The 24,218-nt window shown below is 41.4% G+C and overlaps 1 protein-coding gene across 9 annotated transcripts in view; it reads left to right on the forward strand.

The window, feature by feature from the left end:
- Nucleotides 1–24,218, forward strand: part of senp6a (SUMO specific peptidase 6a) — a 152,761-nt gene that overhangs the window by 64,002 nt on the left and 64,541 nt on the right. For all 9 annotated transcript variants that reach the window (XM_063056522.1, XM_063056523.1, XM_063056519.1 and 6 more), the window contains 3 exons: nt 3,595–3,665; nt 3,898–4,052; nt 11,277–11,646. In XM_063056522.1, coding sequence (XP_062912592.1) covers nt 3,595–3,665; nt 3,898–4,052; nt 11,277–11,646 — 596 coding nt within the window. The remainder of the gene's footprint in view (nt 1–3,594; nt 3,666–3,897; nt 4,053–11,276; nt 11,647–24,218) is intronic.

Genomic DNA, 24,218 nt, shown 5'->3' on the forward strand with positions numbered 1-24,218 from the left:
TAGTTTCTGCCCATGAGAAGGAATGCAAGAATGTATTTCTAGAATTGACCTAACATACGTAATACCTGCACTGCCCTGCCCAATATAACATTTATTAGTTTGGGTTTTCAAAAATCTATCAAACTCTGATTTAAATAAATATACTGACATCACGGTGTATCGGAAGGATAGGAAGGTAGGCTGAGGGGGAGGCGTGCCTTTATTGGTAAGAAATGATATTAAATCATTAGAAAGAGATGATATAGGATCAGAAGGTGCAGAATCTTTACGGGTTGAGCTAAGAAATCGCAGAGGTAAAAGGACCCTGATGGCAGTTATTTATAGGCCTCCAAACAGCTGCAGTGATGTGGACTACAAATTACAACAGGAAATAGAAAAGGCTTGTCAGAAGGGCAGTGTTATGATAATTATGGGGGATTTTAACATGCGAGTGGATTGGGAAAATCAGGTCGGCACTGGATCTCAAGAGAGAGAATTTGTAGAATGTCTGCGAGATGGCTTTTTAGAACAGCTTGTTGTTGAGCCCACTAGGGGATCGGCTGTACTGGATTGGGTATTGTGTAATGAACCAGAGGTGATTAGAGAGATTGAGGTGAAGGAACCCTTAGGAGGCAGTGATCATAACATGATTGAGTTCACTGTGAAATTTGAAAAAGAGAAGCCGAAATCTGATGTGTTGGTATTTCAGTGGAGTAAAGGAAATTACAGTGGCATAAGAGAGGAACTGGCCAAAGTTGACTGGAAAGGGACACTGGCAGGAAAGACGGCAGAGCAGCAGTGGCTGGAGTTTATGCGAGAAGTAAGGAAGGTACAAGACAGGTATATTCCAAAAAAGAAGAAATTTTCGAATGGAAAAAGGATGCAACCGTGGTTGACAAGAGAAGTCAAAGCCAACGTTAAAGCAAAGGAGAGGGCATACAAGGAAGGAAAAATTAGTGGGAAGACAGAGGATTGGGAAGTTTTTAAAAGCTTACAAAAGGAAACTAAGAAGGTCATTAAGAGGGAAAAGATTAACTATGAAAGGAAGCTAGCAAATATTATCAAAGAGGATACTAAAAGCTTTTTCAAGTATGTAAAGAGTAAAAGACAGGTGAGAGTAGATATAGGACTGATAGAAAATGATGCTGGAGAAATTGTAATGGGAGATAAGGAGATGGCGGAGGAACTGAATGAGTATTTTGCATCAGTCTTCACTGAGGAAGACATCAGCAGTATACCAGACATTCAAGGGTGGCAGGAAAGAGAAGTGTGCGCAGTCACAATTACGACAGAGAAAGTACTCAGGAAGCTGAATAGTCTAAAGGTAGATAAATCTCCCGGACCAGATGGAATGCTCCCTCGTGTTCTGAAGGAAGTAGCTGTGGAGATTGCGGAGGCATTAGCGATGATCTTTCAAAAGTCGATAGATTCTGGCATGGTTCCGGAGGACTGGAAGATTGCAAATGTCACTCTGCTACTTAATAAGGGGGCAAGGAAGCAAAGAGGAAATTATAGACCTGTTAGCTTGACATCAGTGGTTGGGAAGTTGTTGGAGTCGATTGTCAAGGATGAGGTTACAGAGTACCTGGAGGCATATGACAAGATAGTCAGAACTCAGCATGGATTCTTTAAAGGAAAATCCTGCCTGATAAACCTATTACAAGTAGGCTAGACAAGGGAGATGCAGTGGATGTTGTATATTTGGATTTTCAGAAGGCCTTTGACAATGTGCCACACATGAGGCTACTTAACAAGTTAAGAGCCCATGGAATTACGGGAAAGATACATACGTGGATAGAGCGCTGGCTGATTGGCAGGAAACAGAGAGTGGGAATAAAGGGATCCTATTCTGGTTGGCTGCTGGTTACCAGTGGTGTTCCACTGGGGTCCATGTTGGGGCGGCTTCTTTTTACATTGTACATCAACGATTTGGATTATGGAATAGATGGCTTTGTGGCTAAGTTTGGTGACGATACGAAGATAGGTGGAGGGGCCGGTAGTGCTGAGGAAACGGAGAGTCTGCAGAGAGACTTGGATAGATTGGAAGAATGGGCAAAGAAGTGGCAAATGAAATACAATGTTGGAAAGTGTATGGTTATGCACTTTGGCAGAAGAATTAAACGGGCAGACTATTATTTAAATAGGGAAAGAATTCAAAGTTCTGAGATGCAATGGGACTTGGGAGTCCTCGTACAGGATACCCTTAAGGTTAACCTCCACATTGAGTCGGTGGTGAAGAAGGCGAATGCAATGTTGGCATTCATTTCTAGAGGAATAGAGTATAGGAGCAGGGATGTGATGTTGAGGCTGTATAAGGCGCTGGTGAGACCTTACTTGGAGTACTGTGGGCAGTTTTGGTCTCCTTATTTAAGAAAGGATGTGCTGACGTTGGAGAGGGTACAGAGAAGATTCACTAGAATGATTCCGGGAATGAGAGGGTTAACATATGAGGGATGTTTGTCCGCTCTTGGACTGTATTCCTTGGAGTTTAGAAGAATGAGGGGAGACCTCATAGAAACATTTCGAATGTTGAAAGGCATGGACAGAGTGGATGTGGCAAAGTTGTTTCCCATGATGGGGGAGTCTAGTACGAAAGGGCATGACTTAAGGATTGAAAGGCGCCCATTCAGAACGGAATGCGAAGAAATTTTTTTAGTTAGAGGGTGGTGAACCTATGGAGTTTGTTGCCATGGGCAGCAGTGGAGGCCAAGTCATTGGGTGTATTTAAGGCAGAGATTGATAGGTATCTGAGTAGCCAGGGCATCAAAGGTTATGGTGAGAAGGCGGGGGAGTGGGACTAAATGGGAGAATGAATCAGCTCATGATAAAATGGCGGAGCAGACTGGATGGGCCGAATGGCCGACTTCTGCTCTTTTGTCTTATGGTCTTATCAATTGCTATTGGCAGAAGCATTGCAAACTTTTTACCAACTTTTAACTAAAGAACTTTTCTGTAACTCCTGAAAGCTTTAATTTTTTGGCACCGTTTCCTGGTCATAGATGCCCCAGTCAGCAGAAATTACTTTCTACCCTATCAATCCCATTTAACACCTGGAAAAGTATCACCTCTTTATATCAATATTCCAGACATTGCAGTCCCAGTGTACAGTAAGTCACCTCTTGGTAATTTTTGGAGCCCAGAGTTTATTCTGGTAGATTTTCAGTGCACTCCTTCCATGGTCAATATATTTCTCCATAGGAGTGATATGCAGGGCTGCTCATTTAGACTGGCTGTTTAAGTAGACCTTTGTAAAAGAGTAACTTTTTTCTCTTGTGCACCAGTTGTTGAAGCATAAAACCCAGTATTCCAAGAGCCTTATTAATTCTTCTCATGTCCTCACTTTTTAATCTGTTTACATGGAGCTTTCAGTCTCTGTTAGTCTGCCATATTTTATATTTGGTATTTACGAAGTGGATGAGTGTTCATTTGACTGTTTTGAAAGCAATATACCATAGCTGTCTATTAATTAACATTGCCATTATTGTCTATTATTATCTATATATATTTCTGTAATCTACTGCTTCCTTCTATATTGTTTACTATAGTGCCATAGCTGGAAAGTATGTTCAATATTGTCATTCCACTTCTTATCTTACATTCATTGTATGCTTTCAGAAAAGAATACCCAGTTGACGTTCAAAGGGTTCCAGTGGACAGTATCATTTTAATGGAATCTGATGGAAGAGGTGAGTCTTTAAGTGGTTAGAGGGTGATCTCCAACTTTCTACATGGTGCTTTTCTGATTTTCTTCACCTATGCTGTTGCTGCTTTCGTCTGATAGATGGTCAGTGGATTTATGTGATGTTCACTACTGAAAGTCTGGCTGAACCACTCCTCAGTTAAGTGGTCAAAACTGCCATATTATCATCCGTCTCTGGAGTTCTTTAACAAGAGCAGTCTTTGGGTTTTTTTTGATAGATGTGACCTCAGCTGAATTAGAAGAGCAGACGTATTCCTTACCAAATTTTAAGAGGCGTGTTTTGATGAAGCAAGCAAAAGATGACACAATGCCAACGTTGCCTGAATCAGTTAACCCTAAAGCTTCTGCTGTACAAGATAAGACATTTACTGAGGTGGGCAGTGGATATTTTCTTTTCAGCTTTGTAAATACTGATCAGTGCAACTGCAAATAAATCATGGGTCTGTTATGGGGCTGTAGTGAAATTTACTGTAATGGAAAATGATAGCTTTAGATTCCATTGATATGCTTCAAATGCCACAGAGGTTGGGAATATAAAGCTGCTTGCTCAGTTATATCATTGGGCAGCCAACTTTGATCCATGAGCATACCTTTAATATAATATCTGTAACATATCCTTAACTGCATTATATCCAAGAAGATATTAGTCTAAAAATTGTTTTCCCCACGAAGACCCATGTAAACTATTCCAAGATTTTTTTTTGCCTCAGGTTTCAGTTCAGAGCATTCCTGCCGCCATTATTAAATTCCCTGGGCAGAAGATGAGTTTTAATTAACTTTTTTTTTTAAACATTGCACAAAGGACAAAGTAAAGGTCGGAATTTATGTAAATAATTGAAGCATATGCTGAAATGTCATGAATTTCAGAAAGATTATTTCATGTCCTTTATAATATATATTTATGAAAAGATTTCAATTTATAACAAAATTGGCTTCATAGCTTGCTTGACTAGTAAAGCAATAATTATGACCTAGAATTTTTTTTTTGAAATACATCTAATGAACTGTGGTATTTTCAGTATATTTTCTTGGGCTAGTTTGCAAGATGCATTTTGCAACAATCAAAATGATTTCAATTTTATTTGGCTGGAGCAGATAACATAGCATGTGAATACATTCTGCACTACCTCATGCAATTGACACTTTCCACATGAAACCATAACTAAAAAAAATCTCGCTGTGTTGGAAAAAACAAAGAATTCTCATTGGTGTAGCTTGTGATTCTGAGAATGGGAGTAGAATTATTGGAGCGAGATGTGCCAGTACTAAGCTGAAGTGTTCAGCCTGTTTACAGAAGCAAATGGATCCTTTCACCCTGTTGGAGGGCTGGGGGGGGGGGGTGCGCGGTAGAGGGAGAGTAGGAGAATAATCAGTTATATCCCCAGATTTCTCAAAATATCTTTTGCCAGCTAGATTTCTAATCTTGGTTGGGAACAATCCCTGATCACATTGTCTTTGCGTCCACATAGTTTAATTTCTCGTTAGCCTCTGTGCCATTTGAACAAGTTTTTTTTAACAGTAAGTGGGAAATCATCTCTATCTTTGTAGTGATTGTTTCTCGTTGAAATACATTTCATGTCTTCAATGCATTGTGTGCTGCTTTTTGTTATTTATTGGGATGAGCATTTATTAACCATTTCTACATGACTAGCTTAATATCCACTTATAAGATCACAAGATATAGGAGCAGAGTTAGGCTATTTGGCCCATCAAGTCTGCTCTACCATTTCATTATGGCTGATCCATATTTCCTCTCGGCCCCAATCTCCTGCCTTCTCCCTGTATCCCTTCATGCCCTGACTAATCAGAAATCTATCACCCTCTGCCTTAAATATGCCCTCTACCCTGTGGTCTTGGACTCCCCCACCATAGGAAACATCCTCCCCACATCCACTCTATCAAGGCCTTTCACCATTCAATAGGTTTCATTGAGGTCACCCCTCATTCTTCTGAATTCTAGTGAATACAGGCCCAGAGCCATCAGACACTCTTTATGTCACAAGCTATTCAATCTTGCAATCATTTTTTTGAATGTCCTTTGAACCTTAAAGTAAAAGATTAAAAATAAAGAAATAAAAGCAGGACTGGGCATTTATTGAGTTGTGCCTCCATCACAGTACAATAAGATTACAAACGATCTGATGTGAATCTGTTCAGAATCTGTTCTGTTTCATCCTTAAACTCTGGATTATCGATCCAGTTTATTTAATCTCACTTCCTGTATTGGGAGAGTGGTCAAGAAGGTTAAGTCGCTTGGCCTTTCAAGATGAGGTAGTAAATTGGATTAGACGTGGGAGAGGCCAGAGAGTGTTAGTAGATGGTTGCCTCTCTGACTGGAGGCCTGTGACTATTTGTGTGCCCACAAGGAGCGGTTCTAGGTCTATTGTTGTTTGTCATCTATATCAAACATCTGCATGATAATGTGGTAAACTGGATCAGGAAGTTTGCAGATGACACCAAGATTTGGGGTTAGTGGATAGTGAGGAAGGCTTTCAAAGCGTGAAGCAGGATCTAGACCAGCTGGAAAATGGGCTGATAAATGGCAGCTGGAACTTAACAGGGACAAGATGTGAGGTGTTGCACTTTGTGAGGCAAACTAGAGTATGATTTACACAGTGAGCAGTAGGGCACTGAGCAGTGTGGTAGAACAGATTTCTTGATCCATAATTTCTTGAAAGAGGTATCACTTAGATTTGGTCGTAAAGAGAGATTTTGGGACATTGGCCTTCCTAAATCAAGGTATTGAGTACAGGGGATGGGATGTTATGTTGAAATTGTACAAGATATTGGTGAGGCCCAGTTTGGAGTATTGTGTCCAGATTTGGTCACCTACCTATAGGGAAGATGTAAGTAAGATTGAAAGAGTGCAGAGAGAATATCCAAGGATGTTGCTGGGACTTGAGGGAAAGGTTGTATAGGTTAAAACTTTATTCCCTAGAATGTAGAAGATTGAGGAGAAATTTGGTGGCGGTATATAACATTATGATTATAGGTGAGGTAAATGTAAGCAGGCTTTGTCCACTGAGGTTGGGTAAGACTAGAACTAGATGTCGTATGTTAAGGGTGAAAGGTGAAATGTTTAAGAGGAACATGAGAGAGAACTTCTTTCTCAGGGTAGTGAGAGTATGAAACAAATTGCATGCAGAAGTGGTGATGCGGGTTCAATTTCGACGTTTAAGAGAAATTTGGATAGGTAGGTGGATGGGATGGAATTGGCCTGTGTGCACGGTGATGGGACTACCAAAATAATAGTTCAGTACAGACTAGATAGGCTGAAGAGCCTGTTTCTGTGCTGTGGTGTTTTATGGCTACTTAAGGAACAATGTATTAGCATTTCATTGATTTCTCACAAAACTGAGTTTGGAATAGCATGCCACTGTAGCATAATTCAGTTTGAAAGTTATTGTTTTAAGATTTGCACGATATTCCCAACATGGTGCCTAAAGTGATTTTCCAATCTTGTTATTTGTGTTCACATTAATATTTAGAGTATTGGGTTATTTGATATAGACTACTGGTAGGTAATTCTACAAAATTCAGTTTCGGGTGTATTGAAGACTTCTAAGTGGAGAGGATGTAATTGACAAAAGGTGCAAATGGAAGTGGAGAATGTTGAAAACTGGTCAGACACAGTATTTGAGAAGGAAAACATTGATGCCTGGATTAATCTGTTACTCATTAAACTCTGACTATGAACTGATTTTGCTGCTTGTATACTGACCCCAAACAATTCACGCTGAGGTATTGGCTTTTTCATTTAGAACAGGTAGAAATATTTTGCTATTTCCTGACTAGTATGATTTCTATAATTTGTCTTTTTAATGGCTCTTACTTCCTTGTGAAATGTCACACAAGAACTGCCAGTATTGACCTCTGTAACTGTCTGAAAATCCAAGATTGCTTTATTATTATTATTATTTGGGTATTTTCAGTTTGTCTTTTGCACATTGATTGTTTGCACATCTTTTTATGTAATTTTTCATTGATTCCAGTTGGCTTGATGAACTTCGGCTGGTACAGAAGAATGAGGAGGTAATAGATGGGAGGTAGAGGGAAGTAGTCATCTAAGTTGCAGGAGACAGGTACCTGGGTGACTGTCAGGAGAGGGAAAGGGAAAGGAAATAGGCATCCAGTGCAGAGTACCCCGGTGATTATTCCCCTCAGTAATAAGTACATGGCTTTGGATACTGTTTTGGGTGGGGGGGGGGGGTAACAACCTACCAGGGAGAAGTCTGTGGCACTGGTCTGCCTCTGTGGCTCAGAAGGAAAGGGGGTGGGAAAGAAGAGGAGTGCAGTAGTGATTGGGAATCCCACAGTTAGGGGAGTAGTCAGGAGATTCTGTGGATGTGAAGAAGACACCAGGATGCCATTTTGCCTAATAAGTGCTAGGGTGTGGGACGTCTCGGACTGGGTCCACGGCATTCTAAAGGGGGAAGGGAGAACAGCCAGAAATCGTGGTACAAATTGGGAGCAACGGCATAAGTAGGACGAAGGATGAGATTCTGAAGAGAGAATTTTGGGAGCTGGGTAGAAAGATGAAAAGTGGGGCCTCCAGTGTAGGAATCTCTGGATTGCTGCCTGTGCCATGCATAGGAAGATTTGACAGATGAATATTAGGCTGAGGAATTGGGGCAGGGCTTCAAATTTCTGGATCATTGGGATCTTTTCTGGGGAAGGTATGACCTATTCAAAAAGGGTGGTTTACAACTGAACCTGAGGGTGTCTAATATCCTTGCAGACAGGTGTGTGAGGGATGTTGGGGATGATTTAAATGAATTTGACAGTGGGCTGGGGACTGGAATGATAGGGCTGACGATGGAGCAATTGGTGTACAGTGAGATGACGGGCAAGATTGCAGTCAGTGGAATGAGTTGAAGTGTATCATGGGGGCAAAATTAAAAAGGGAAAAGAATACAGGACTGAAGGTGTTTGTTTGAATGCAGGCAGTATAAGGTAGATGATACTGTAGTGTAGTTAGAGATTGGCAGGTACGATGTGGGCATCACTGAGTTGTGGCTAAAAGAAGGCAGATTGTATCAAAAGGACAGGCAAGTAGGGAGAAAGAAGGGATGGGATGACTGTTGGTTTAAAAAAATGAAATCAAATCTTTAGAAAGGTGACATAGCATTGGAAGATGTAGAATTCTTGTGGGTAGAATTAAGGAACTGCAAGAGTAAAAAGACCCTGGTGGGAGTTATATATAGTCCTCCAAATAATAGCCAGGATGTGGGTTAAAAATTACAACGGGACATATAAAAGGCATGTAAAAATGGCAATGTTATAATATTTGTGGGGGATTTCACTGTGCAGGTAGATTGAGTGAAAATCAGGGTAGTTTGGATCCTAACGGAGGGAATTTGTAGAACGCCTGTGAAATAGATTTTTAGAGCAGCTTGTGGTTGAACACACTAGGGGTTGGGCAATTCTGGATTGGGTGATGTGAAATGAACCATAATTGATTACGGAGCCTAAGGTAAAGGAACCCTTAAGAAGCAGTGATCGTAATTTGATAGAATTCACCTTGCAGTAATAGCAGAGGCACAAAATAAGTATTTTGCATCAGTCTTCAAAATAGAAAACACTAGCAGTGTTCCAGAAATTTAAGAGTGTCACAGGGCAGAGGTGAACATTGTTGCTATTAGATAGGAGAAGGTGCTTGGGAAGCTGAAATGTATGAAGGTAGATAAATCACCTGGACCAGTTGGAGTACACACCCCAGAGTTCTGAAAGTGGTAGCTGAAGAAATTGGGGAAGTCTTAGTGATGGATGATCTTTCAAGAATCATTAGATTCTGGAATGTTTGTGGCCAATTAGAAAATTGTAAATGTCACTCCACTCTTTAAGAAGGGAGAGAGACAGAAGAAAGGAAATTATCTTGTAGTTAGCCTGACTTCAGTGGTTGGGAAGATGTTAGAATTCATTAATAAGGATGAGGTTTTGGGGTATTTGAAGGCCAAAGTCAGCATGGTTTTCTTAAGGGGAAATCTTGCCTGATAAATCTGTTGGAATTCTTTGAGGAAATAACAAGCAAGATAGACAAAGGTTGTTTAATTGGATTTCAGAAGGCTTTTGCAAGATGCTGCACTGAGGCATCTTAACAAGATGAGAGCTCATGATATTACAGATAAGATACTAGCATGGGTATAAAGTAGTGAATCTGCGGAATTCATTGCCATGGGCAGCTGTGGAGGCTAAGTCATTGAGTATATTTAATGCGGAGGTTGGTAGGTTCTAGATTTGTCAGGGCATCAAAGGCTATGGGGAGAAGGCAGGAGAATGGGGTTGAGAGTGATGATAAATCAGCCATGGTGGAATAGCAGTGCAGACTCGATGGGCTGAATCACCTAATTCTGCTACTATGTCTTATATTCTTATGGTCTTTTGGTGTGTTGTATTGCTTTGTTCTACTGTGAATGCCTACAAGAAAATGAATCTCAGGGTAATAAATGGTGATGTGCAGTAGGTACATTCTTTGATAATAAATTTACTTTGAACTTTAAAGATTCACTTATGTAAGTGCAAAACTGTTTATGTGTACCATTTTGTTTTCAAGTTTCATAGTTCATGAAACTTATTGTCAGTTGTAGCAGCTGGAAGGCTAATTGTATGCCATACTGAGCTGTCAACACATTTCTGTGGGTAAACGGTCGTGGGTCCTACACTGTGGTTTTATTTCCTGCCAGTCAGCTGTGCTCTGTGCAATGTTGAAGCCTGGAGTTAGTATGAGAAGGTGCTCCACTAAGTGCAGATTTGGTAGGTAAGGATGATTTGCCTTTTGCGAGGAAATTCTGGGCAGTGTATATCTACATTAGCAAAATATACAAAGAAAAGTTGCAAAACTGATGAGAATTTTAAATGAAATGGAAAATATGAAGTAGGGAAGGCAGAATCTTTGGAGCCGGAAATTGACGTTGATAACAATTGATAGAAAGTGAAAGTTTTTTGCAAGTTAAATCTGCCTTTTATTTCACACCATTTCTTTTCTTATTTATATCTTTTAACCTCCATCTTTTATAACATTCCTTTCCTTAATTCCTTACTCTTTCACCCATTCATCTTCAACCTAGAAGTGCCTCTAAACTGTACTTTAAATGGTGAAACGCCATCACACAAAGATCTTCTTTATTTTTCCTTCCTCAGATGCTGTCTGACCTATTGAGTGTTTGCAGCATTTTGTTTTGTGTTAGGGTCCAAAGATCTTAAAATGCTTTTCAATTCCTTGGCTTGATTTTCACCCATTACTCCATAAATAGTAGTGTTAGTGACCGAGAAGAAATATAACTGTCCCTGGAATTGCATTTGCTCAGGTAGGAAATCCACCTTTGTCGATTCACAAATCACAACCAAAAATATGAAGTATGGAATAAAATTCACTCAGTGAAATTTTCAGGTATACGGAGACAAAAAAATTAACGTGCAAGAAGAAAATGTTAACTTCAATTTATTGATGCATGGACAGATACAGAAAATTGCAATAATGAGGACAATTTTCTAACAACAGCTCCTCTTCCCCCCCCACACCCCTGTCAAATGTACTTCTGAGAAGAGGTTCTCAACGGATTATTTTTTAATTCTTTGATCTTTTTCCAAATTTCAGGGGCGGACACTTAGTGAATTCTTCAGTTTATGTAACAATTGTGGGAAAAAGAGTGAAGACCATACAAAATGTGAAAATTGTAGGAAGCCAATACCCAAGGATGCAACAAGACGGCCGAAACAAACTCCAGATTCTGCCAGTGTCGGGACACCTCAGCCACGTCCACCTATACGTGCCTGTTCTCCAAATCGGGCTGAAGGCAGTGTGGGTGTCAGCGCCAAGACATTTTACAACAAACCTCTTGACATAATATTGACTCCAGTGCTGACAACTAAGCTCTATACCAATGGTAAAATAGGGTTGTTGAGCCGGACAGTTGTGCATGGAACAGGACAAGTGGGCTCCAAGAAACCTATAATGAATGACCCCAGTAAGTATAGACATTTTCAGCAGTTTGGAAGAAGTGTGAATTGCTGTGACTGGTCCATAGTGACAATATTATGAGGTTATATTACACACCACCTTTTGTGTTAATCTGTTGAATGTAGTGGACCATAAACTGGAATAGTAACAAATGTTCTGATGTTAAATAATGTCAGACTGTAAAAGAACCGGGCTTTGGGGACAGGCAAGAAAGTAAAGTGATACAGAATTACTAACTCAAGATTCTGTAGATGCTGGAAATTGGCATCATACAGAATTAGCCATGATTTTTATTGAACGGCTGAACATCCTGTACAAACTTGGTCTATCCCTGCATCAGTTTCTTATGATCAAATTTTTAAATGATAATCAAATATTTTCCCATGAGCTATGTCTGGAGGGCAGAAGATATTATTTAACCAACTTCTACTCATTACATCTTACTGGTGAAATAATGCTGCTGTACATTAAGACTGTTGATTTGCACAGTAAATGGGCTTCATTTGCGATGAACCACAATTCCCACTCAACATATTATCTGACAGTGTGACAATATTGCTATTTATACTGTTGGAAGTAGTCTAGATTTTTCAGCTTTGACCGTGAATATTAATATTTGCATCCAGAGATTCATTACTTGGGTAAATTGTACTTTCACACTGAACACACTGTCTTACATTCCATGCACTTAAGGGCAGATTTCACACTGAAGAATATCCTTAAAAACCTAGTTGGCTGAAATCTGCAAAATGAATGGGTAAAAAAAAATGCTTGCCTGATTGCTAATGCCTGTTTTTCAACTCTTCAGAACGTGCCTAAAAGTGCCAATTATGTAGTCAACACAGTGGTACATTATAGGAAATTTGGGAACTTGTTTTCTTTTGCTAAGTGTCTCACAAGTAGTAAAGTAATTGCAACCTGATACTCAATTTTATTTATATTCATTGATGGGTAAGAAGTGGTTTGGGAACTTTAGGGTTGTTCGTTAAATTCTTAGTCAAATATCCAAACAAGCTAATATATCTAATATATTAAAAATTACATTTCCATAACTGGCACTGTTTGTATCTATGTAGTTGGCGTAGGATGGATCTAAATATGTCTTCATGAAGCAAATAATTTAAAGGGTGACTGAACTAGTGTTTCAAGTAGACAGTAAACAGGTTTTCTTGTTCCATGTTATAAATTCATGAGCCTTCCTTGGAATGCTCCATTAAAAGTAAGTAAGTTGCGTGAGTGTGGTTTGTATTCACATTTTTGTTTTGTCTTGGGTGATGTACAACTTCATGATCAGTGATGAGCAAACTGTAGTTATGTTCTGTGCAACTGATACTTTATACTTTATTGTCGCCAAACAATTGATACTAAAACGTACGATCATCACAGTGATATTTGATCCTGCACTTCCTGCTCCCTGGAGTACAAATTGATAGTAAATATTAAAAATTTAAATTATAAATCATAAATAGAAAATGGAAAGTAAGGTAGTGCAAAAAAAAACCGAGAGGCAGGTCCGGATATTTGAAGGGTACGGCCCAGATCCGGGTCAGGATCCATTCAGCAGTCTCATCACAGTTGGAAAGAAGCTGTTCCCAAATCTGGCCGTACGAGTCTTCAAGCTCCTGAGCCTTCTCCCGGAGGGAAGAGGGATGAAAAGTATGTTGGCTGGGTGGGTCGTGTCCTTGATTATCCTTGATCTGCAATTGCATTGAGCTCAATTCATTTCCTTCACCCAGAGATTATCCAAAATCAGGACCTTGCTTTGTTTGCTTTATGCTGTCTGCCTGATGCTTTGACAGCAGCATGTTTTGGAAGGGAGACATTGTGTGGTGCCAAATTCAAACTTTTGTGGTGTGGTTAGAGTGTGGTTGAACTTGAAAAGAAAGAGACCACAACATAGGAGAGCTAACATCTCTGGTCAAGACTTGGCTGTATACCTATACCTAAAGGACAAGGGACACTCCTTTGATAACAGTATGTACATTGTGGACAGGGAGGACAGGTGGTTTGAAAGAGGGGTGAAAGAAGCTAGCTTTGTCAAACTGGGAAACCCATCCCTGAACAGAGGGAATGGGGTATGACACCACCTATCAGCTACTTACAACAACAACAGGAATTCTGTCGATGCTGGAAATTCAAGCAACACACATCAAAGTTGCTGGTAAACGCAGCAGGCCAGGCAGCATCTATTGGAAGAGTTTCAGTCCCCCACTTTTCCTTTGCTACATTGACGACTGCATTGGTGCTGCTTCCTGCACGCATGCTGAGCTTGTTGACTTTATTAACTTTGCCTCCAACTTTCACCCTGCTCTCAAGTTTACCTGGTCCATTTCCGACACCTCCCTCCTTTCTAGATCTTCCTGTCTCTATCTCTGGAGACAGCTTATCCACTGATGTCTACTATAAGCCTACTGACTCTCACAGCTATCTGGACTATTCCTCTTCTCACCCTATCTCTTGCAAAAATGCCATCCCCTTCTCGCAATTCCTCCGTCTCTGCCGCATCTGCTCTCAGGATGAGGCTTTTCATTCCAAGACGAGGGAGATGTCCTCCTTTTTTAAAGAAAGGGGCTTCCCTTCCTCCACTATCAACTCTGCTCTCAAACGCATCTCCCCCATTTCACGCACATCTGCTCTCACTCCATCCTCCCGCCGCCCCACTAACAATAGGGTTCCCCTGGTCCTCACCTAACACCCCACCAGCCTCCAGGTCCAACATATTATTCTCCGCAACTTCCACCACCTCCAACGGGATCCCACCACTAAGCACATCTTTCCCTCCCCCCCCCCCGCTTTCCGAAGGGATCGCTCCCTACGCGACTCCCTTGTCCATTCATCCCCCCCATCCCTCCCCCCTGATCTCCCTCCTGGCGCTTATCCTTGTAAGCGGAACAAGTGCTACACATGCCCCTACACTTCCTCCCTTACCACCATTCAGGGCCCCAGACAGTCCTTCCAGGTGAGGCGACACTTCACCTGTGAGTCGGCTGGGGTGATGTACTGCGTCCGGTGCTCCCGATCTGGCCTTCTATATATTGGCGAGACCCGACGCAGACTGGGAGACCGCTTTGCTGAACACCTACGCTCTGTCCGCCAGAGAAAGCAGGATCTCCCAGTGGCCACACATTTTAATTCCACGTCCCATTCCCATTCTGACATGTCCATTCACGGCCTCCTCTACTGTAAAGATGAAGCCACACTCAGGTTGGAGGAACAACATCTTATATTCAGTTTGGGTAGCCTCCAACCTGATGGCATGAATATCGACTTCTCTAACTTCCGCTAGTGCCTTACGTCCCCCTAGTACCCCATCCGTTATTTATTTTTATATGCACATTCTTTCTCTCTCTCTCTCTCCTTTTTCTCCCTCTGTCCCTCTGAATATACCCCTTGCCCATCCTCTGTTTCTCCCCCCACCCCGTCTTTCTCCCCGGTTCTCCTGTCCCATGATCCTCTCATATCCCCTTTGCCAATCACCTGTCCAGCTCTTGGCTCCATCCCTCCCCCTCCTGTCTTCTCCTATCATTTTGGATCTCCCCCTCCCCCTCTCACTTTCAAATCTCTTACTAACTCTTCCTTCAGTTAGTCCTGACGAAGGGTCTCGGCCTGAAACGTCAACTGAAACTCTTCCAATAGATGCTACCTGGCCTGCTGCGTTTACCAGCAACTTTGATGTGTGTAGCTACTTACAATGCAGTCTTAATATCTCTAACCCCCGGCATCTTCCTAACAGTTCACATTTCCATTCATCCAAAGATAAAACTAATGACCCTTTCATTACCTCTACGACTCTTAACAACTTTCAAGTGATTGCTATACCTTTAAGCAACTCAGAGCTAATAAGCCGGAAAGCTACCCGCCATGGATCAGAACTGAAGAAGCCGCTCGAATGAGTGGTGAAACATCATCTTTACTACTGCTTGATATACAATGACCTGGATGACTGAGAACTAATGAATATTTCATTAGTTAAACTTTTTCTGCTAAACGTTCACTGCCAGCAATAGACTATAACTTCCCTGTCGAAGTTGAGCTTTTGAATTGCCTGTACAACCTGGCATTTTTGCAGTGGGAACTGAAGTCTAGAAGGTGCAGGTTGGTTGTGATGTGGTGTATACCGGCTGAATCAAAGTGGTGGAGTCTGGGCCAGAGAGTGAGGAATGGTTGGTGCAGGTTTGGAGGCAATTCGATTTGGCAGAACCAAGGTGAGGAGAGCAGAGTCAAGGCAGCGAGACCCGAACCCGGGCCTGAGAACAAGGAAAGACCCGAGGTTTAATCTATTTAAACGCTAGGCTGAATTGGGAAAAACTCGGTATGGGCTGAATTGAGGTGGCGGGACACTGGCCCAAGAGCAAGGAATGGCTTCAGGTTTTTATGATTTAAGTGCCGGGCCAGATTGAAAAGATCAGGGGTCCGGGCCGGACGCGAAGGATGGGCCGGCTCAATAGCTACTCTGTGAACTCTGCACTGAACTTCAGCTGGCTGCTCCACAAAGTTTATTAATCTCTGCAGCAAACCGGCTGTGGCTTGCAATTATCACAGTGTGGGCTCACTTTTGTTATCTTCAGTTCTGAATGCTATTTGCTTATTTTTATTGTTTGCACATTCTTTTTTCACTGCACATTGGGTGTTCGGTCTCTTGTTTTAATGGGTTCCAATGGGTTACTTTCTTTTGTAGTTGCCGTAAGAAAACGAATCTCAAGGTTGTATAAAGTATACGTACTTTGATAATGTACTTTGAACTTTGAAATGTTCTAACTTTGGTGAAAAAACATCAAATCTTTGTCCCTGTCCTTGTAGAGGATATACCAACATCACAATTGTGCTGCTTCAGTGATGGATAATTATGATGAAGGAGACATAGTTGTCATAGCCTTTTTTGTGGGGTATATTTAGTTATTATCTTGAGTGTAAGGTGAATCAAGTTTGAAAAGGTTTTAAGTGTGAGAATTTAGTGATCATATTTTATCAACCTTGAAGGAAAAAATCAAACTGCCGTAGGAACTCAGAGAGTCAGATGACATCTTTAGAGGATTGTGAACAAACAACATTTTGGTTCGAGACTTTCATCTACCTAAAAATACCTAACTTCCCCGCTCTTCAGACTGAATTCCCAATGAAATAATCGGTCTCTAGTTCCGTGTCAAGTTCAGCCTACTTTAGGATTGAGAGGTGGATTTCCCAGCGTACTGCTGGGCTCGACATTGGACTGCATGTGGATCCCAGTGGAAGGCTGGATATGACTTGCAGGTGTTCTGCGTGAATCTAAGACGTAATTGTGGGGCAACAGTTGAATGTTTGTGGTTCCCTTTATTGCAAGCTGTGCCAGCATGATCCAGTCCATGATGTTTGATAAGTTGACCTAGATCTGAAAGCTGTTGCAACTTTGCCATATTTGTAAGCAGACAGTGCAGAGCCAAAATGTTGGGAACCACAGGATATTAGGTGGCATCATTATGGAATAATGTTCGTCTTTACTGCAGGAATGCAGGTTTAAATCACACTTAGTGCTATTGGTGACAACTGTTGGTTATGCAGGCAAAATCTGCGATCTTGTAGTTAGGGATCCTCTTGAAAAGAGTGAGCGATCAGAGTATGATTGACTTTTTCATACAAATGCTATAGTTTGATCAAAAACTAGTCTGTTATGCCTAAACAAGGGAGACTACGATGAGATGAGGGAGGAGGTGGCTCACATAGTCTGGGAACATAGGCTATATGATGAGACAGTTGAGAAGCAGTGGAAAACTTCCTGCGATTTTCTCCCCCCACCCCACAGTGCTCAAAAAAAGTATGTTCCAGTTAAAAACAAGGATGGGGAGCACTAGCCTTGGATAACTAAGGAAATTAAAGAAGGCATCAGACTAAAAGTTCATGCATGAAAAGTCGCCAAGGGTAGTGGAAAATTGGAAGATTGGAAAAACCTTAAAAAAACAAGAGAACCACTGAGCAAACAAAAAGGAAAAGGAAGATAGATTATGAAAGTCAACTAGCACAAAATCTGAAAACAGATAGTAAATGTTTTTATGATTATATAAAAGAGAAAGAGATGGCTAAAATGAACGTAGGCCCCTTGGAAAAGGAGAAGGGCAAATTAATATTTGGTAATGTGGAAATGGCTGAGGCCTTGAACAACTATTTTTTGTCTGTCTTCATGGTGGAGGACATACCTGATACTGAAGTGAGATATTATGGATGTGATGGAAGTTGAGGATTTGATACAATCACTGCCACTAAAAAGGTAGTGATGAACAAACTAGTGGGCCTAAAGGAAGACAAGTCCCCTGATCCTGATGCATTCCCAGGTATTGAAAAAATGGCAGAAATGATAGTGGATGCATTTATGGTAATTTACCAAAATTCTCTAGACTCTGGGCAAGTCCTGGTGGATTGGAAGACAGTGAATGCCACATCACTTTTTTAAAAAAAAAGAATGTAGGTAAAAAGTGGGTAACTGCAGGCCAGTAAGCTTAGCGTGTATGGTCAGGAATGTTTGGAGCTATCATTAAGGAAGTAGCGAGGCATCTGGATAGAAGTCATGCCATCAGTCAGACAGAGTATGGTTTTGTGAAGAGCAAGTCCTATTTGAGGACTGGAGATCTTTGAGGATATAATGAGTGCAGTGGATTCAGGGGAACAGCTGGATTTTGTATACTTGGATTTCCAGAAGATGTTTAACAAGGTACCGCATAAAAGACTTAGCTACATGATAAGGACGCATGGAGTTGGGATAATGTATTAGCATGGATAGAGGATTGGTGAACCAATAGAAGGCAGAGAGTTGGATAAATGGGTGACTTTCTGGTTGGCAGTCAGTGGAGAAGAGAATGCCGCAGAGGTTTGTTGTAGGCCCACTACTGTTCGCAATATATGTTATCGATCTGGAACAGTGGATTGAGTGTAGCATATCTAAGTTTGCTGATGACACTAAGTTGATTGGAAAAGCAAATTGCACAGAGTATATGGAGAATCTGTATAGGTTGTGAGTGGGCGAAGGTGTAGCAGATGGAGTGCAACTTTGGGTAACACGAGGGTATCATCTTTGGAAGGAAAACTAGAAGATCAGGTTATTATTTAATTGGTTAAAGATTGCAGCATGCTGTTGTGCAGAGGGACTTGGGAGTGCTTGTGCATGAATTCCAAAAGGTTTGCTGGTGCAATAGGTTGTCAAGAAAGCAAATGGAATATCGGCCTTCATTGCTTGAGGGATTGAACTTGAAGAGTGGGGAGGTTATGCTGAAACTGTACAGGGTACTAGTGAGGCTGCACCTCGAGTACTGTGTGCATTTCAAGTCTCCTTACTTGGCTTTGGAGGCAGTGAAATTCTTTCAGCACCTTGTATGTTGCTCCAGATTCTAACATCTCTTGTGTCTCTACCTTTAAAAGCTAACTTAGTATTTTTGGATGTATTATAATTAAGGGACTATGGCAGTGAACAGTAATGAGGCGGAATATTGTGTTCAGTTCTGGCCATCTCATTGTGGAAGCTCTAAAGAGGGTGTAGAGGAGATTTACCATGATGTGTCTGAACTAGAGAGTATGCCGTATGAAGTTAGGTTGAGTGAGCTCAGACTTTTCTCTTTGGAGTGAAGGAGGATGAGAGGTGAGTTGATAATGGTGTACATTACATAGATTGAGTGGATACCCTGGGACTTTTTCCCAGAGTGGAAATGGCTAATACAAGGGTGCATAATTTTAAGGTGATTAGAGGAAAGTATAGGGAAGTGTCGGAGAAGTGTTTTTTTTTACACAGAGTGGTAGGTTGGTGCTAGTGGCAGATACATTAAGGAGGTTGAAGAGATTCTTAAATAGGCACATAGATGATAGAGTAGGTTATAAGATTGGGACAACGTTGTGGTGTAATGTTCTATCATGTCAGATGAACTGTTCCAATTATGTTGATTTAAAGGATAGATATTTGTTAATTTGAGAGCCCCCAGATCTTTGAAGTAATACCGTGGTACTACTTGCACCTTCTTGGAGCCACCTCTTCAGCACTGCAGAGGACTCTCTTGCTCTGAAATGTCATGCAAGATTCCGTGCCTGGTGTTTTGGAGTGGGGAGACTCTTGCAGAGTTTGGGAGATGTTTTTTCAAGGAGATGCAAGAGGTATGTGCACGACCCTATTACAGATTGTGGCAATTCCAGAAGTTCTGTACATATTCCCTGTGGAATCGTGGGCTTTCCCCTGGAGCTGTGGTTTATTCCCACAGTCTAAAGACATACCAGGTAGGTTAATTTCTCATTGTAAATTGTCTGGGAATTAGGCCAGGGTAAAATTGGGGTTGTAGAGTTTCTCAAAGGACCGGATAAATAAACTCCAATTATTTATTGCTAAATAAATAAATAAATTCCACCAGGTTGATTGCAGAGATGAAGGGCTTAACCTATGACACCTGGGGAATATGCATATGAGAATTCAAAAGAATGAGAGTGCATCGTACAGAAATATACAGTATATAAGTATGAAAGGGGTAGATAAGATAGAGACAAGAAGATCATATCCACTGGTAGGTAAGACTAGGACTAAAGGGAAAAAAAACTTCAAGATTCAGGGAAAATACATTTAGGGCAGAGATTAGGTGAAACTCCTTTTCCCAGTGAGTAGTGAATCTGAGGAATTCTCTGCCCAGGGAAGCAGTAGAGGCTACCTCATTAAGTATATTTAAGACACAGGGAGATTTTTGCACAGTTAGGGAATTGAATTTTATGGGGAAAAGGAAGATGGATGGAACTGTCCATTGAATGGCTAAGTAGGCTCAGTAGGCCAGATGGCCTTTGCTTTTATGGCATATTATCTTTCTGGTGGATTAATCGATATTGATGAATGGAACTTCACAGCAGAAAAGTGTCACGAAGTGAAGAAAATTGTGCTTCCACTTAAATGAGATTTGACTATTTCTTTGATATGGGTCTTTAAGGCATGATTGAGTGAACAGATTACAGACTGGTTTGAGTAGCAGCGAGAAATTCAGACTTGGTTGTGCAATGTTACTTCACTGTGGCTTGCAGATGAATCAATACTGGATAGTGCTGATAGAAATATGCAGAACAGAGATAGGCCATTCACTGAGACTTGAGCTAATAAACGAAGGTAAGATTTGTGAAAGTCTGTGGCTGTAACTACCAGTCCTTGTCATCCTTCACAAAAACTATTATTGAATCACTTTTCATCAACACTCTGAGGTCACCATTGACCATAAACTTCACCGGGTGATGTACATAAATACTGTGGCTACGTGAATGGGTCAGAGGTTGGATTTCCTGAAGCAACTGGCTCACCAACCACTTCCCCTTCAGCCTTTCCATTAGCTATAATGGATTATACTTGGTAGACTGCAGTTCCAACAACATCTGAAAACTTCCAGGGCATGACTGCCTACTTGATTGGCAGACTTTGCACACTTCGTGCGTGGCTTTGCAGTGGAAGTTGTTCTTTCTTATTTAAGAAAGGATGTGCTTGAATCAAAGGGGTTCACGAAAGTGATCCCAGGAATGAAAGGGTTAATGTATGAGGAGAGTTTGATGGCTCTGAGTCTGGACTCTCGCTGGAGTTCAGGAATCTAGGAGGAATCTCAATGAAATCAATCGAATATTACAAGGCCCAGATAGAGTGGATGTGGAGGGAATGATTCCTATAATAGAGAACCTGAGAGCACAGCCTCGGAATACAAGGAAGTACCTATAGAACAGAGATGAGGAGGAATTTCTTTATCTAGGAGTGAAACCTTGTAGTCACATATGTTTAAAAACGCAAACACGAGGAAATCTGCGGATGCTGGAAATTCAAGCAACACACACACAAAAATGCTGGTGAATGCAGCAGGGTAGGCAGCATCTATAGGAAGAGGTACAGTCGACGTTTCGGGCCGAGACCCTTTGTCAGGACTAACGAAGGGTCTCGGCCCGAAACGTCAACTGTACCTCTTCCTATAGATGCTGCCTAGCCTGCTGCGTTTACCAGCATTTTTTGTGTGAGTTACGTTTGTTGCTTGATTTTTCCTTTGTAGGAGGTGATAGCATTCAGGCCCTGCCACAGCTGTCAAGCATCCTGTGATTCCAGTCTACTCTGGAATTGCCACTTTGTATGTGAGATGGCCTTCCAGAAGTCACATCTGGACCTCTTGTACTTTCTTGGATGGCCACTCCTGAACACCACCAATCTAGCCCTCAGCAGGTTTTGAATCTCTTGGTTCACATAGGACTTTTGGCTGAGGAAGTGTCTCAGTGATTTTGTGGAGCACACAGTTGTCTTTATAAAGTCCATGGCAGCTGTGGTGTGTTCACTCAGGTCCTCTGGTCAATGAGAACACCACCACCTGCACATTCCCTTTCAAGCTGCACACCATTTTGACTTGGAGATACATTGTTGCTGGGTCAAAATTCTGGAACACTTTACCCAGCAGTTACAGTCTTCGGTCAGTATTGATTGACAACAACATCTTCTCCACAATAACTATCAGCAGAGGTTCACCACAAGGATGTGTGCTTAGCCCCCTGCTCAACTTGCTTTATACTTTTGACTGTGTGGTTAAGTACAGCTCCAAAGAAGTATTTAAGTTTGCTGATAACACTACTATTGTTGGCCAAGTCAAAATTGGTGACAAATCCACATGTAGGAGGGATATTGAACATCAGCAAAACTAAAGAGCTGATTATCGACGACAGGAGGAAGAGGCCGAAGGTCCATGAGGGTCCTCATTACAGGATCGGAGGTGGAGAGGGTCAGTAGCTTTAAATTCCTTGGTGCTATATCAGAGGATCTGTCCTGGGACCAGCAGATAAGTGCCATCACAAAGGAGCACAGTAGCACCTCTGCTTTCTTAGTGTAGTTTTGGCATATCCCCAAAACTTTTGACAAACGTCTATAGATATACATTAGAAAGTATCCTAACTGGTTGCATCATGGCCTGCTATGGAAACACTAACACCCAATATCAGAAAAGTCTGAAGAAAGTGGTGCGTGTAGCTCAGTCCAGCATAGGCAAAGCCCTCCCTTCATTAAGCACATTTCTGTGGAGTCACATAAAAGCAGGCCATGCTCTATTCTCACTCCTGCAAACAGGCAGGAAGTCCAGAAGCTTTGTGTCCCATACCACCCAGGAATAGTTACTATCCTTCAACTATGAGTCTCCTGAACCAGCATGGATAGCTTCACTCACCTTGACTTTGAGCTGATTCTACAGACTCGCTTTAAAGTTCTCTATATCCCATGTTCTCAGTATTATTTTTTTTATTTGCACTATTTATCTTTTGTGCATTGGTTGTTTGTAGTCTTTGTTTATGTATAATCGAGAGATTCTGCAGATGCTGAAAATCCAGAGCAACATTCACAAAATGCTGGAGGAACTCTGCAGGTCTGGCAGTAATGCAACAATGTGGATGCCAACTGCCGTAAAAACTAGAAGAAGAAGAAGGAGAAGGAGGAGGAGAAGAAGGAGGAGGAGAAGGAGAAGAAGAAGAAGAATCTGCAGGTCAGGCAACATCTATAAAAAGGAAGAAGCAATCAACGCTTCCGATAAAGACCCTTCATCAGGACTGGAAAGGAAGGGAAAGAAGTGTTGGCTGCTTATGTATAGATTTTTGTAAATTCTATTGTAGTTTAGTTTTTTTCTGTAAATGCCTGCAAGAAATTTGATAATAAATATTATTTTGACCTTTGACTATGACCAGCTCTCCTCCTCCTTGGTAGTAGAGGTTGCAGCTCTGGGAGGTGTTGCCAGAGCAATTGCAATGCATTTTGTGAATAGTGTTTATTTCAGCCACTCTGTTATGGTAGTAGTGAGATTTAATTTAAAGATGGTGGATGTTCTGCCATTTTGTCCTGGTTGGAGTTGAGCTGCTTGAAGCTAAAGTTGCACTCAACCAACTGGGTGCAAAGTATTCCATCATGCTCCTGAATTGTGCCTTGCAGATTAAAGGAAATCTTAAGCTGTTGGGAGGTCAGTCGTTCTTCACTGAACACCCAGCATCCATTCTGCTTTTGCAACCTCAGCTGGTCCAATTGAGGTTCTGTTCAGTGTTGTTTATAGTGTGGCATTCATCAGTGATAATATTTTTGAACATTCTGGTTGGATGATTAATTTCTCACCAATGTTATCTGCTTATCAGCCCTTGCCTCCGAGTTGCCAAGGTCTTGCTGCACATAGGCATGCATTGCATCTTTTGCTGAGGAGTTGTGAATGGAATTAAACACTGGAAGCTTTCATCAACTTGTGACCTTATGATGGGAAGATAGTTGTAAATGAGGCAATTGTTTGATTCTCAGACAAGTCCTGAGGAACTCCTGCAATGGTTAACCTCCTGCAGCCCCGACCATCTTCCTTCAGGTGAAGTTGGATTGATCTTTGGATTGTTTATTCCCTTGATGCTCATTGACTTCCAATTTTTCCAATGCTTCTTGATGTCATACTTGAAGTCACTCTCGTCTCATCTCTGGATTTTGGTCAATGCTTGGGCCACCATTTTGATGGCTGAAATGAGTGGTCTTGTCAAAACGTAAAATAGGCATCTGTGATTTGATTGTTGAGAAGTCACTCCTACCAGTGACGAGGATACCTTCCGTCACTTGATTGAGAG

Source organism: Mobula hypostoma, chromosome 8, assembly GCF_963921235.1.
Source record: "Mobula hypostoma chromosome 8, sMobHyp1.1, whole genome shotgun sequence".
Classification (NCBI taxonomy): domain Eukaryota; kingdom Metazoa; phylum Chordata; class Chondrichthyes; order Myliobatiformes; family Myliobatidae; genus Mobula; species Mobula hypostoma.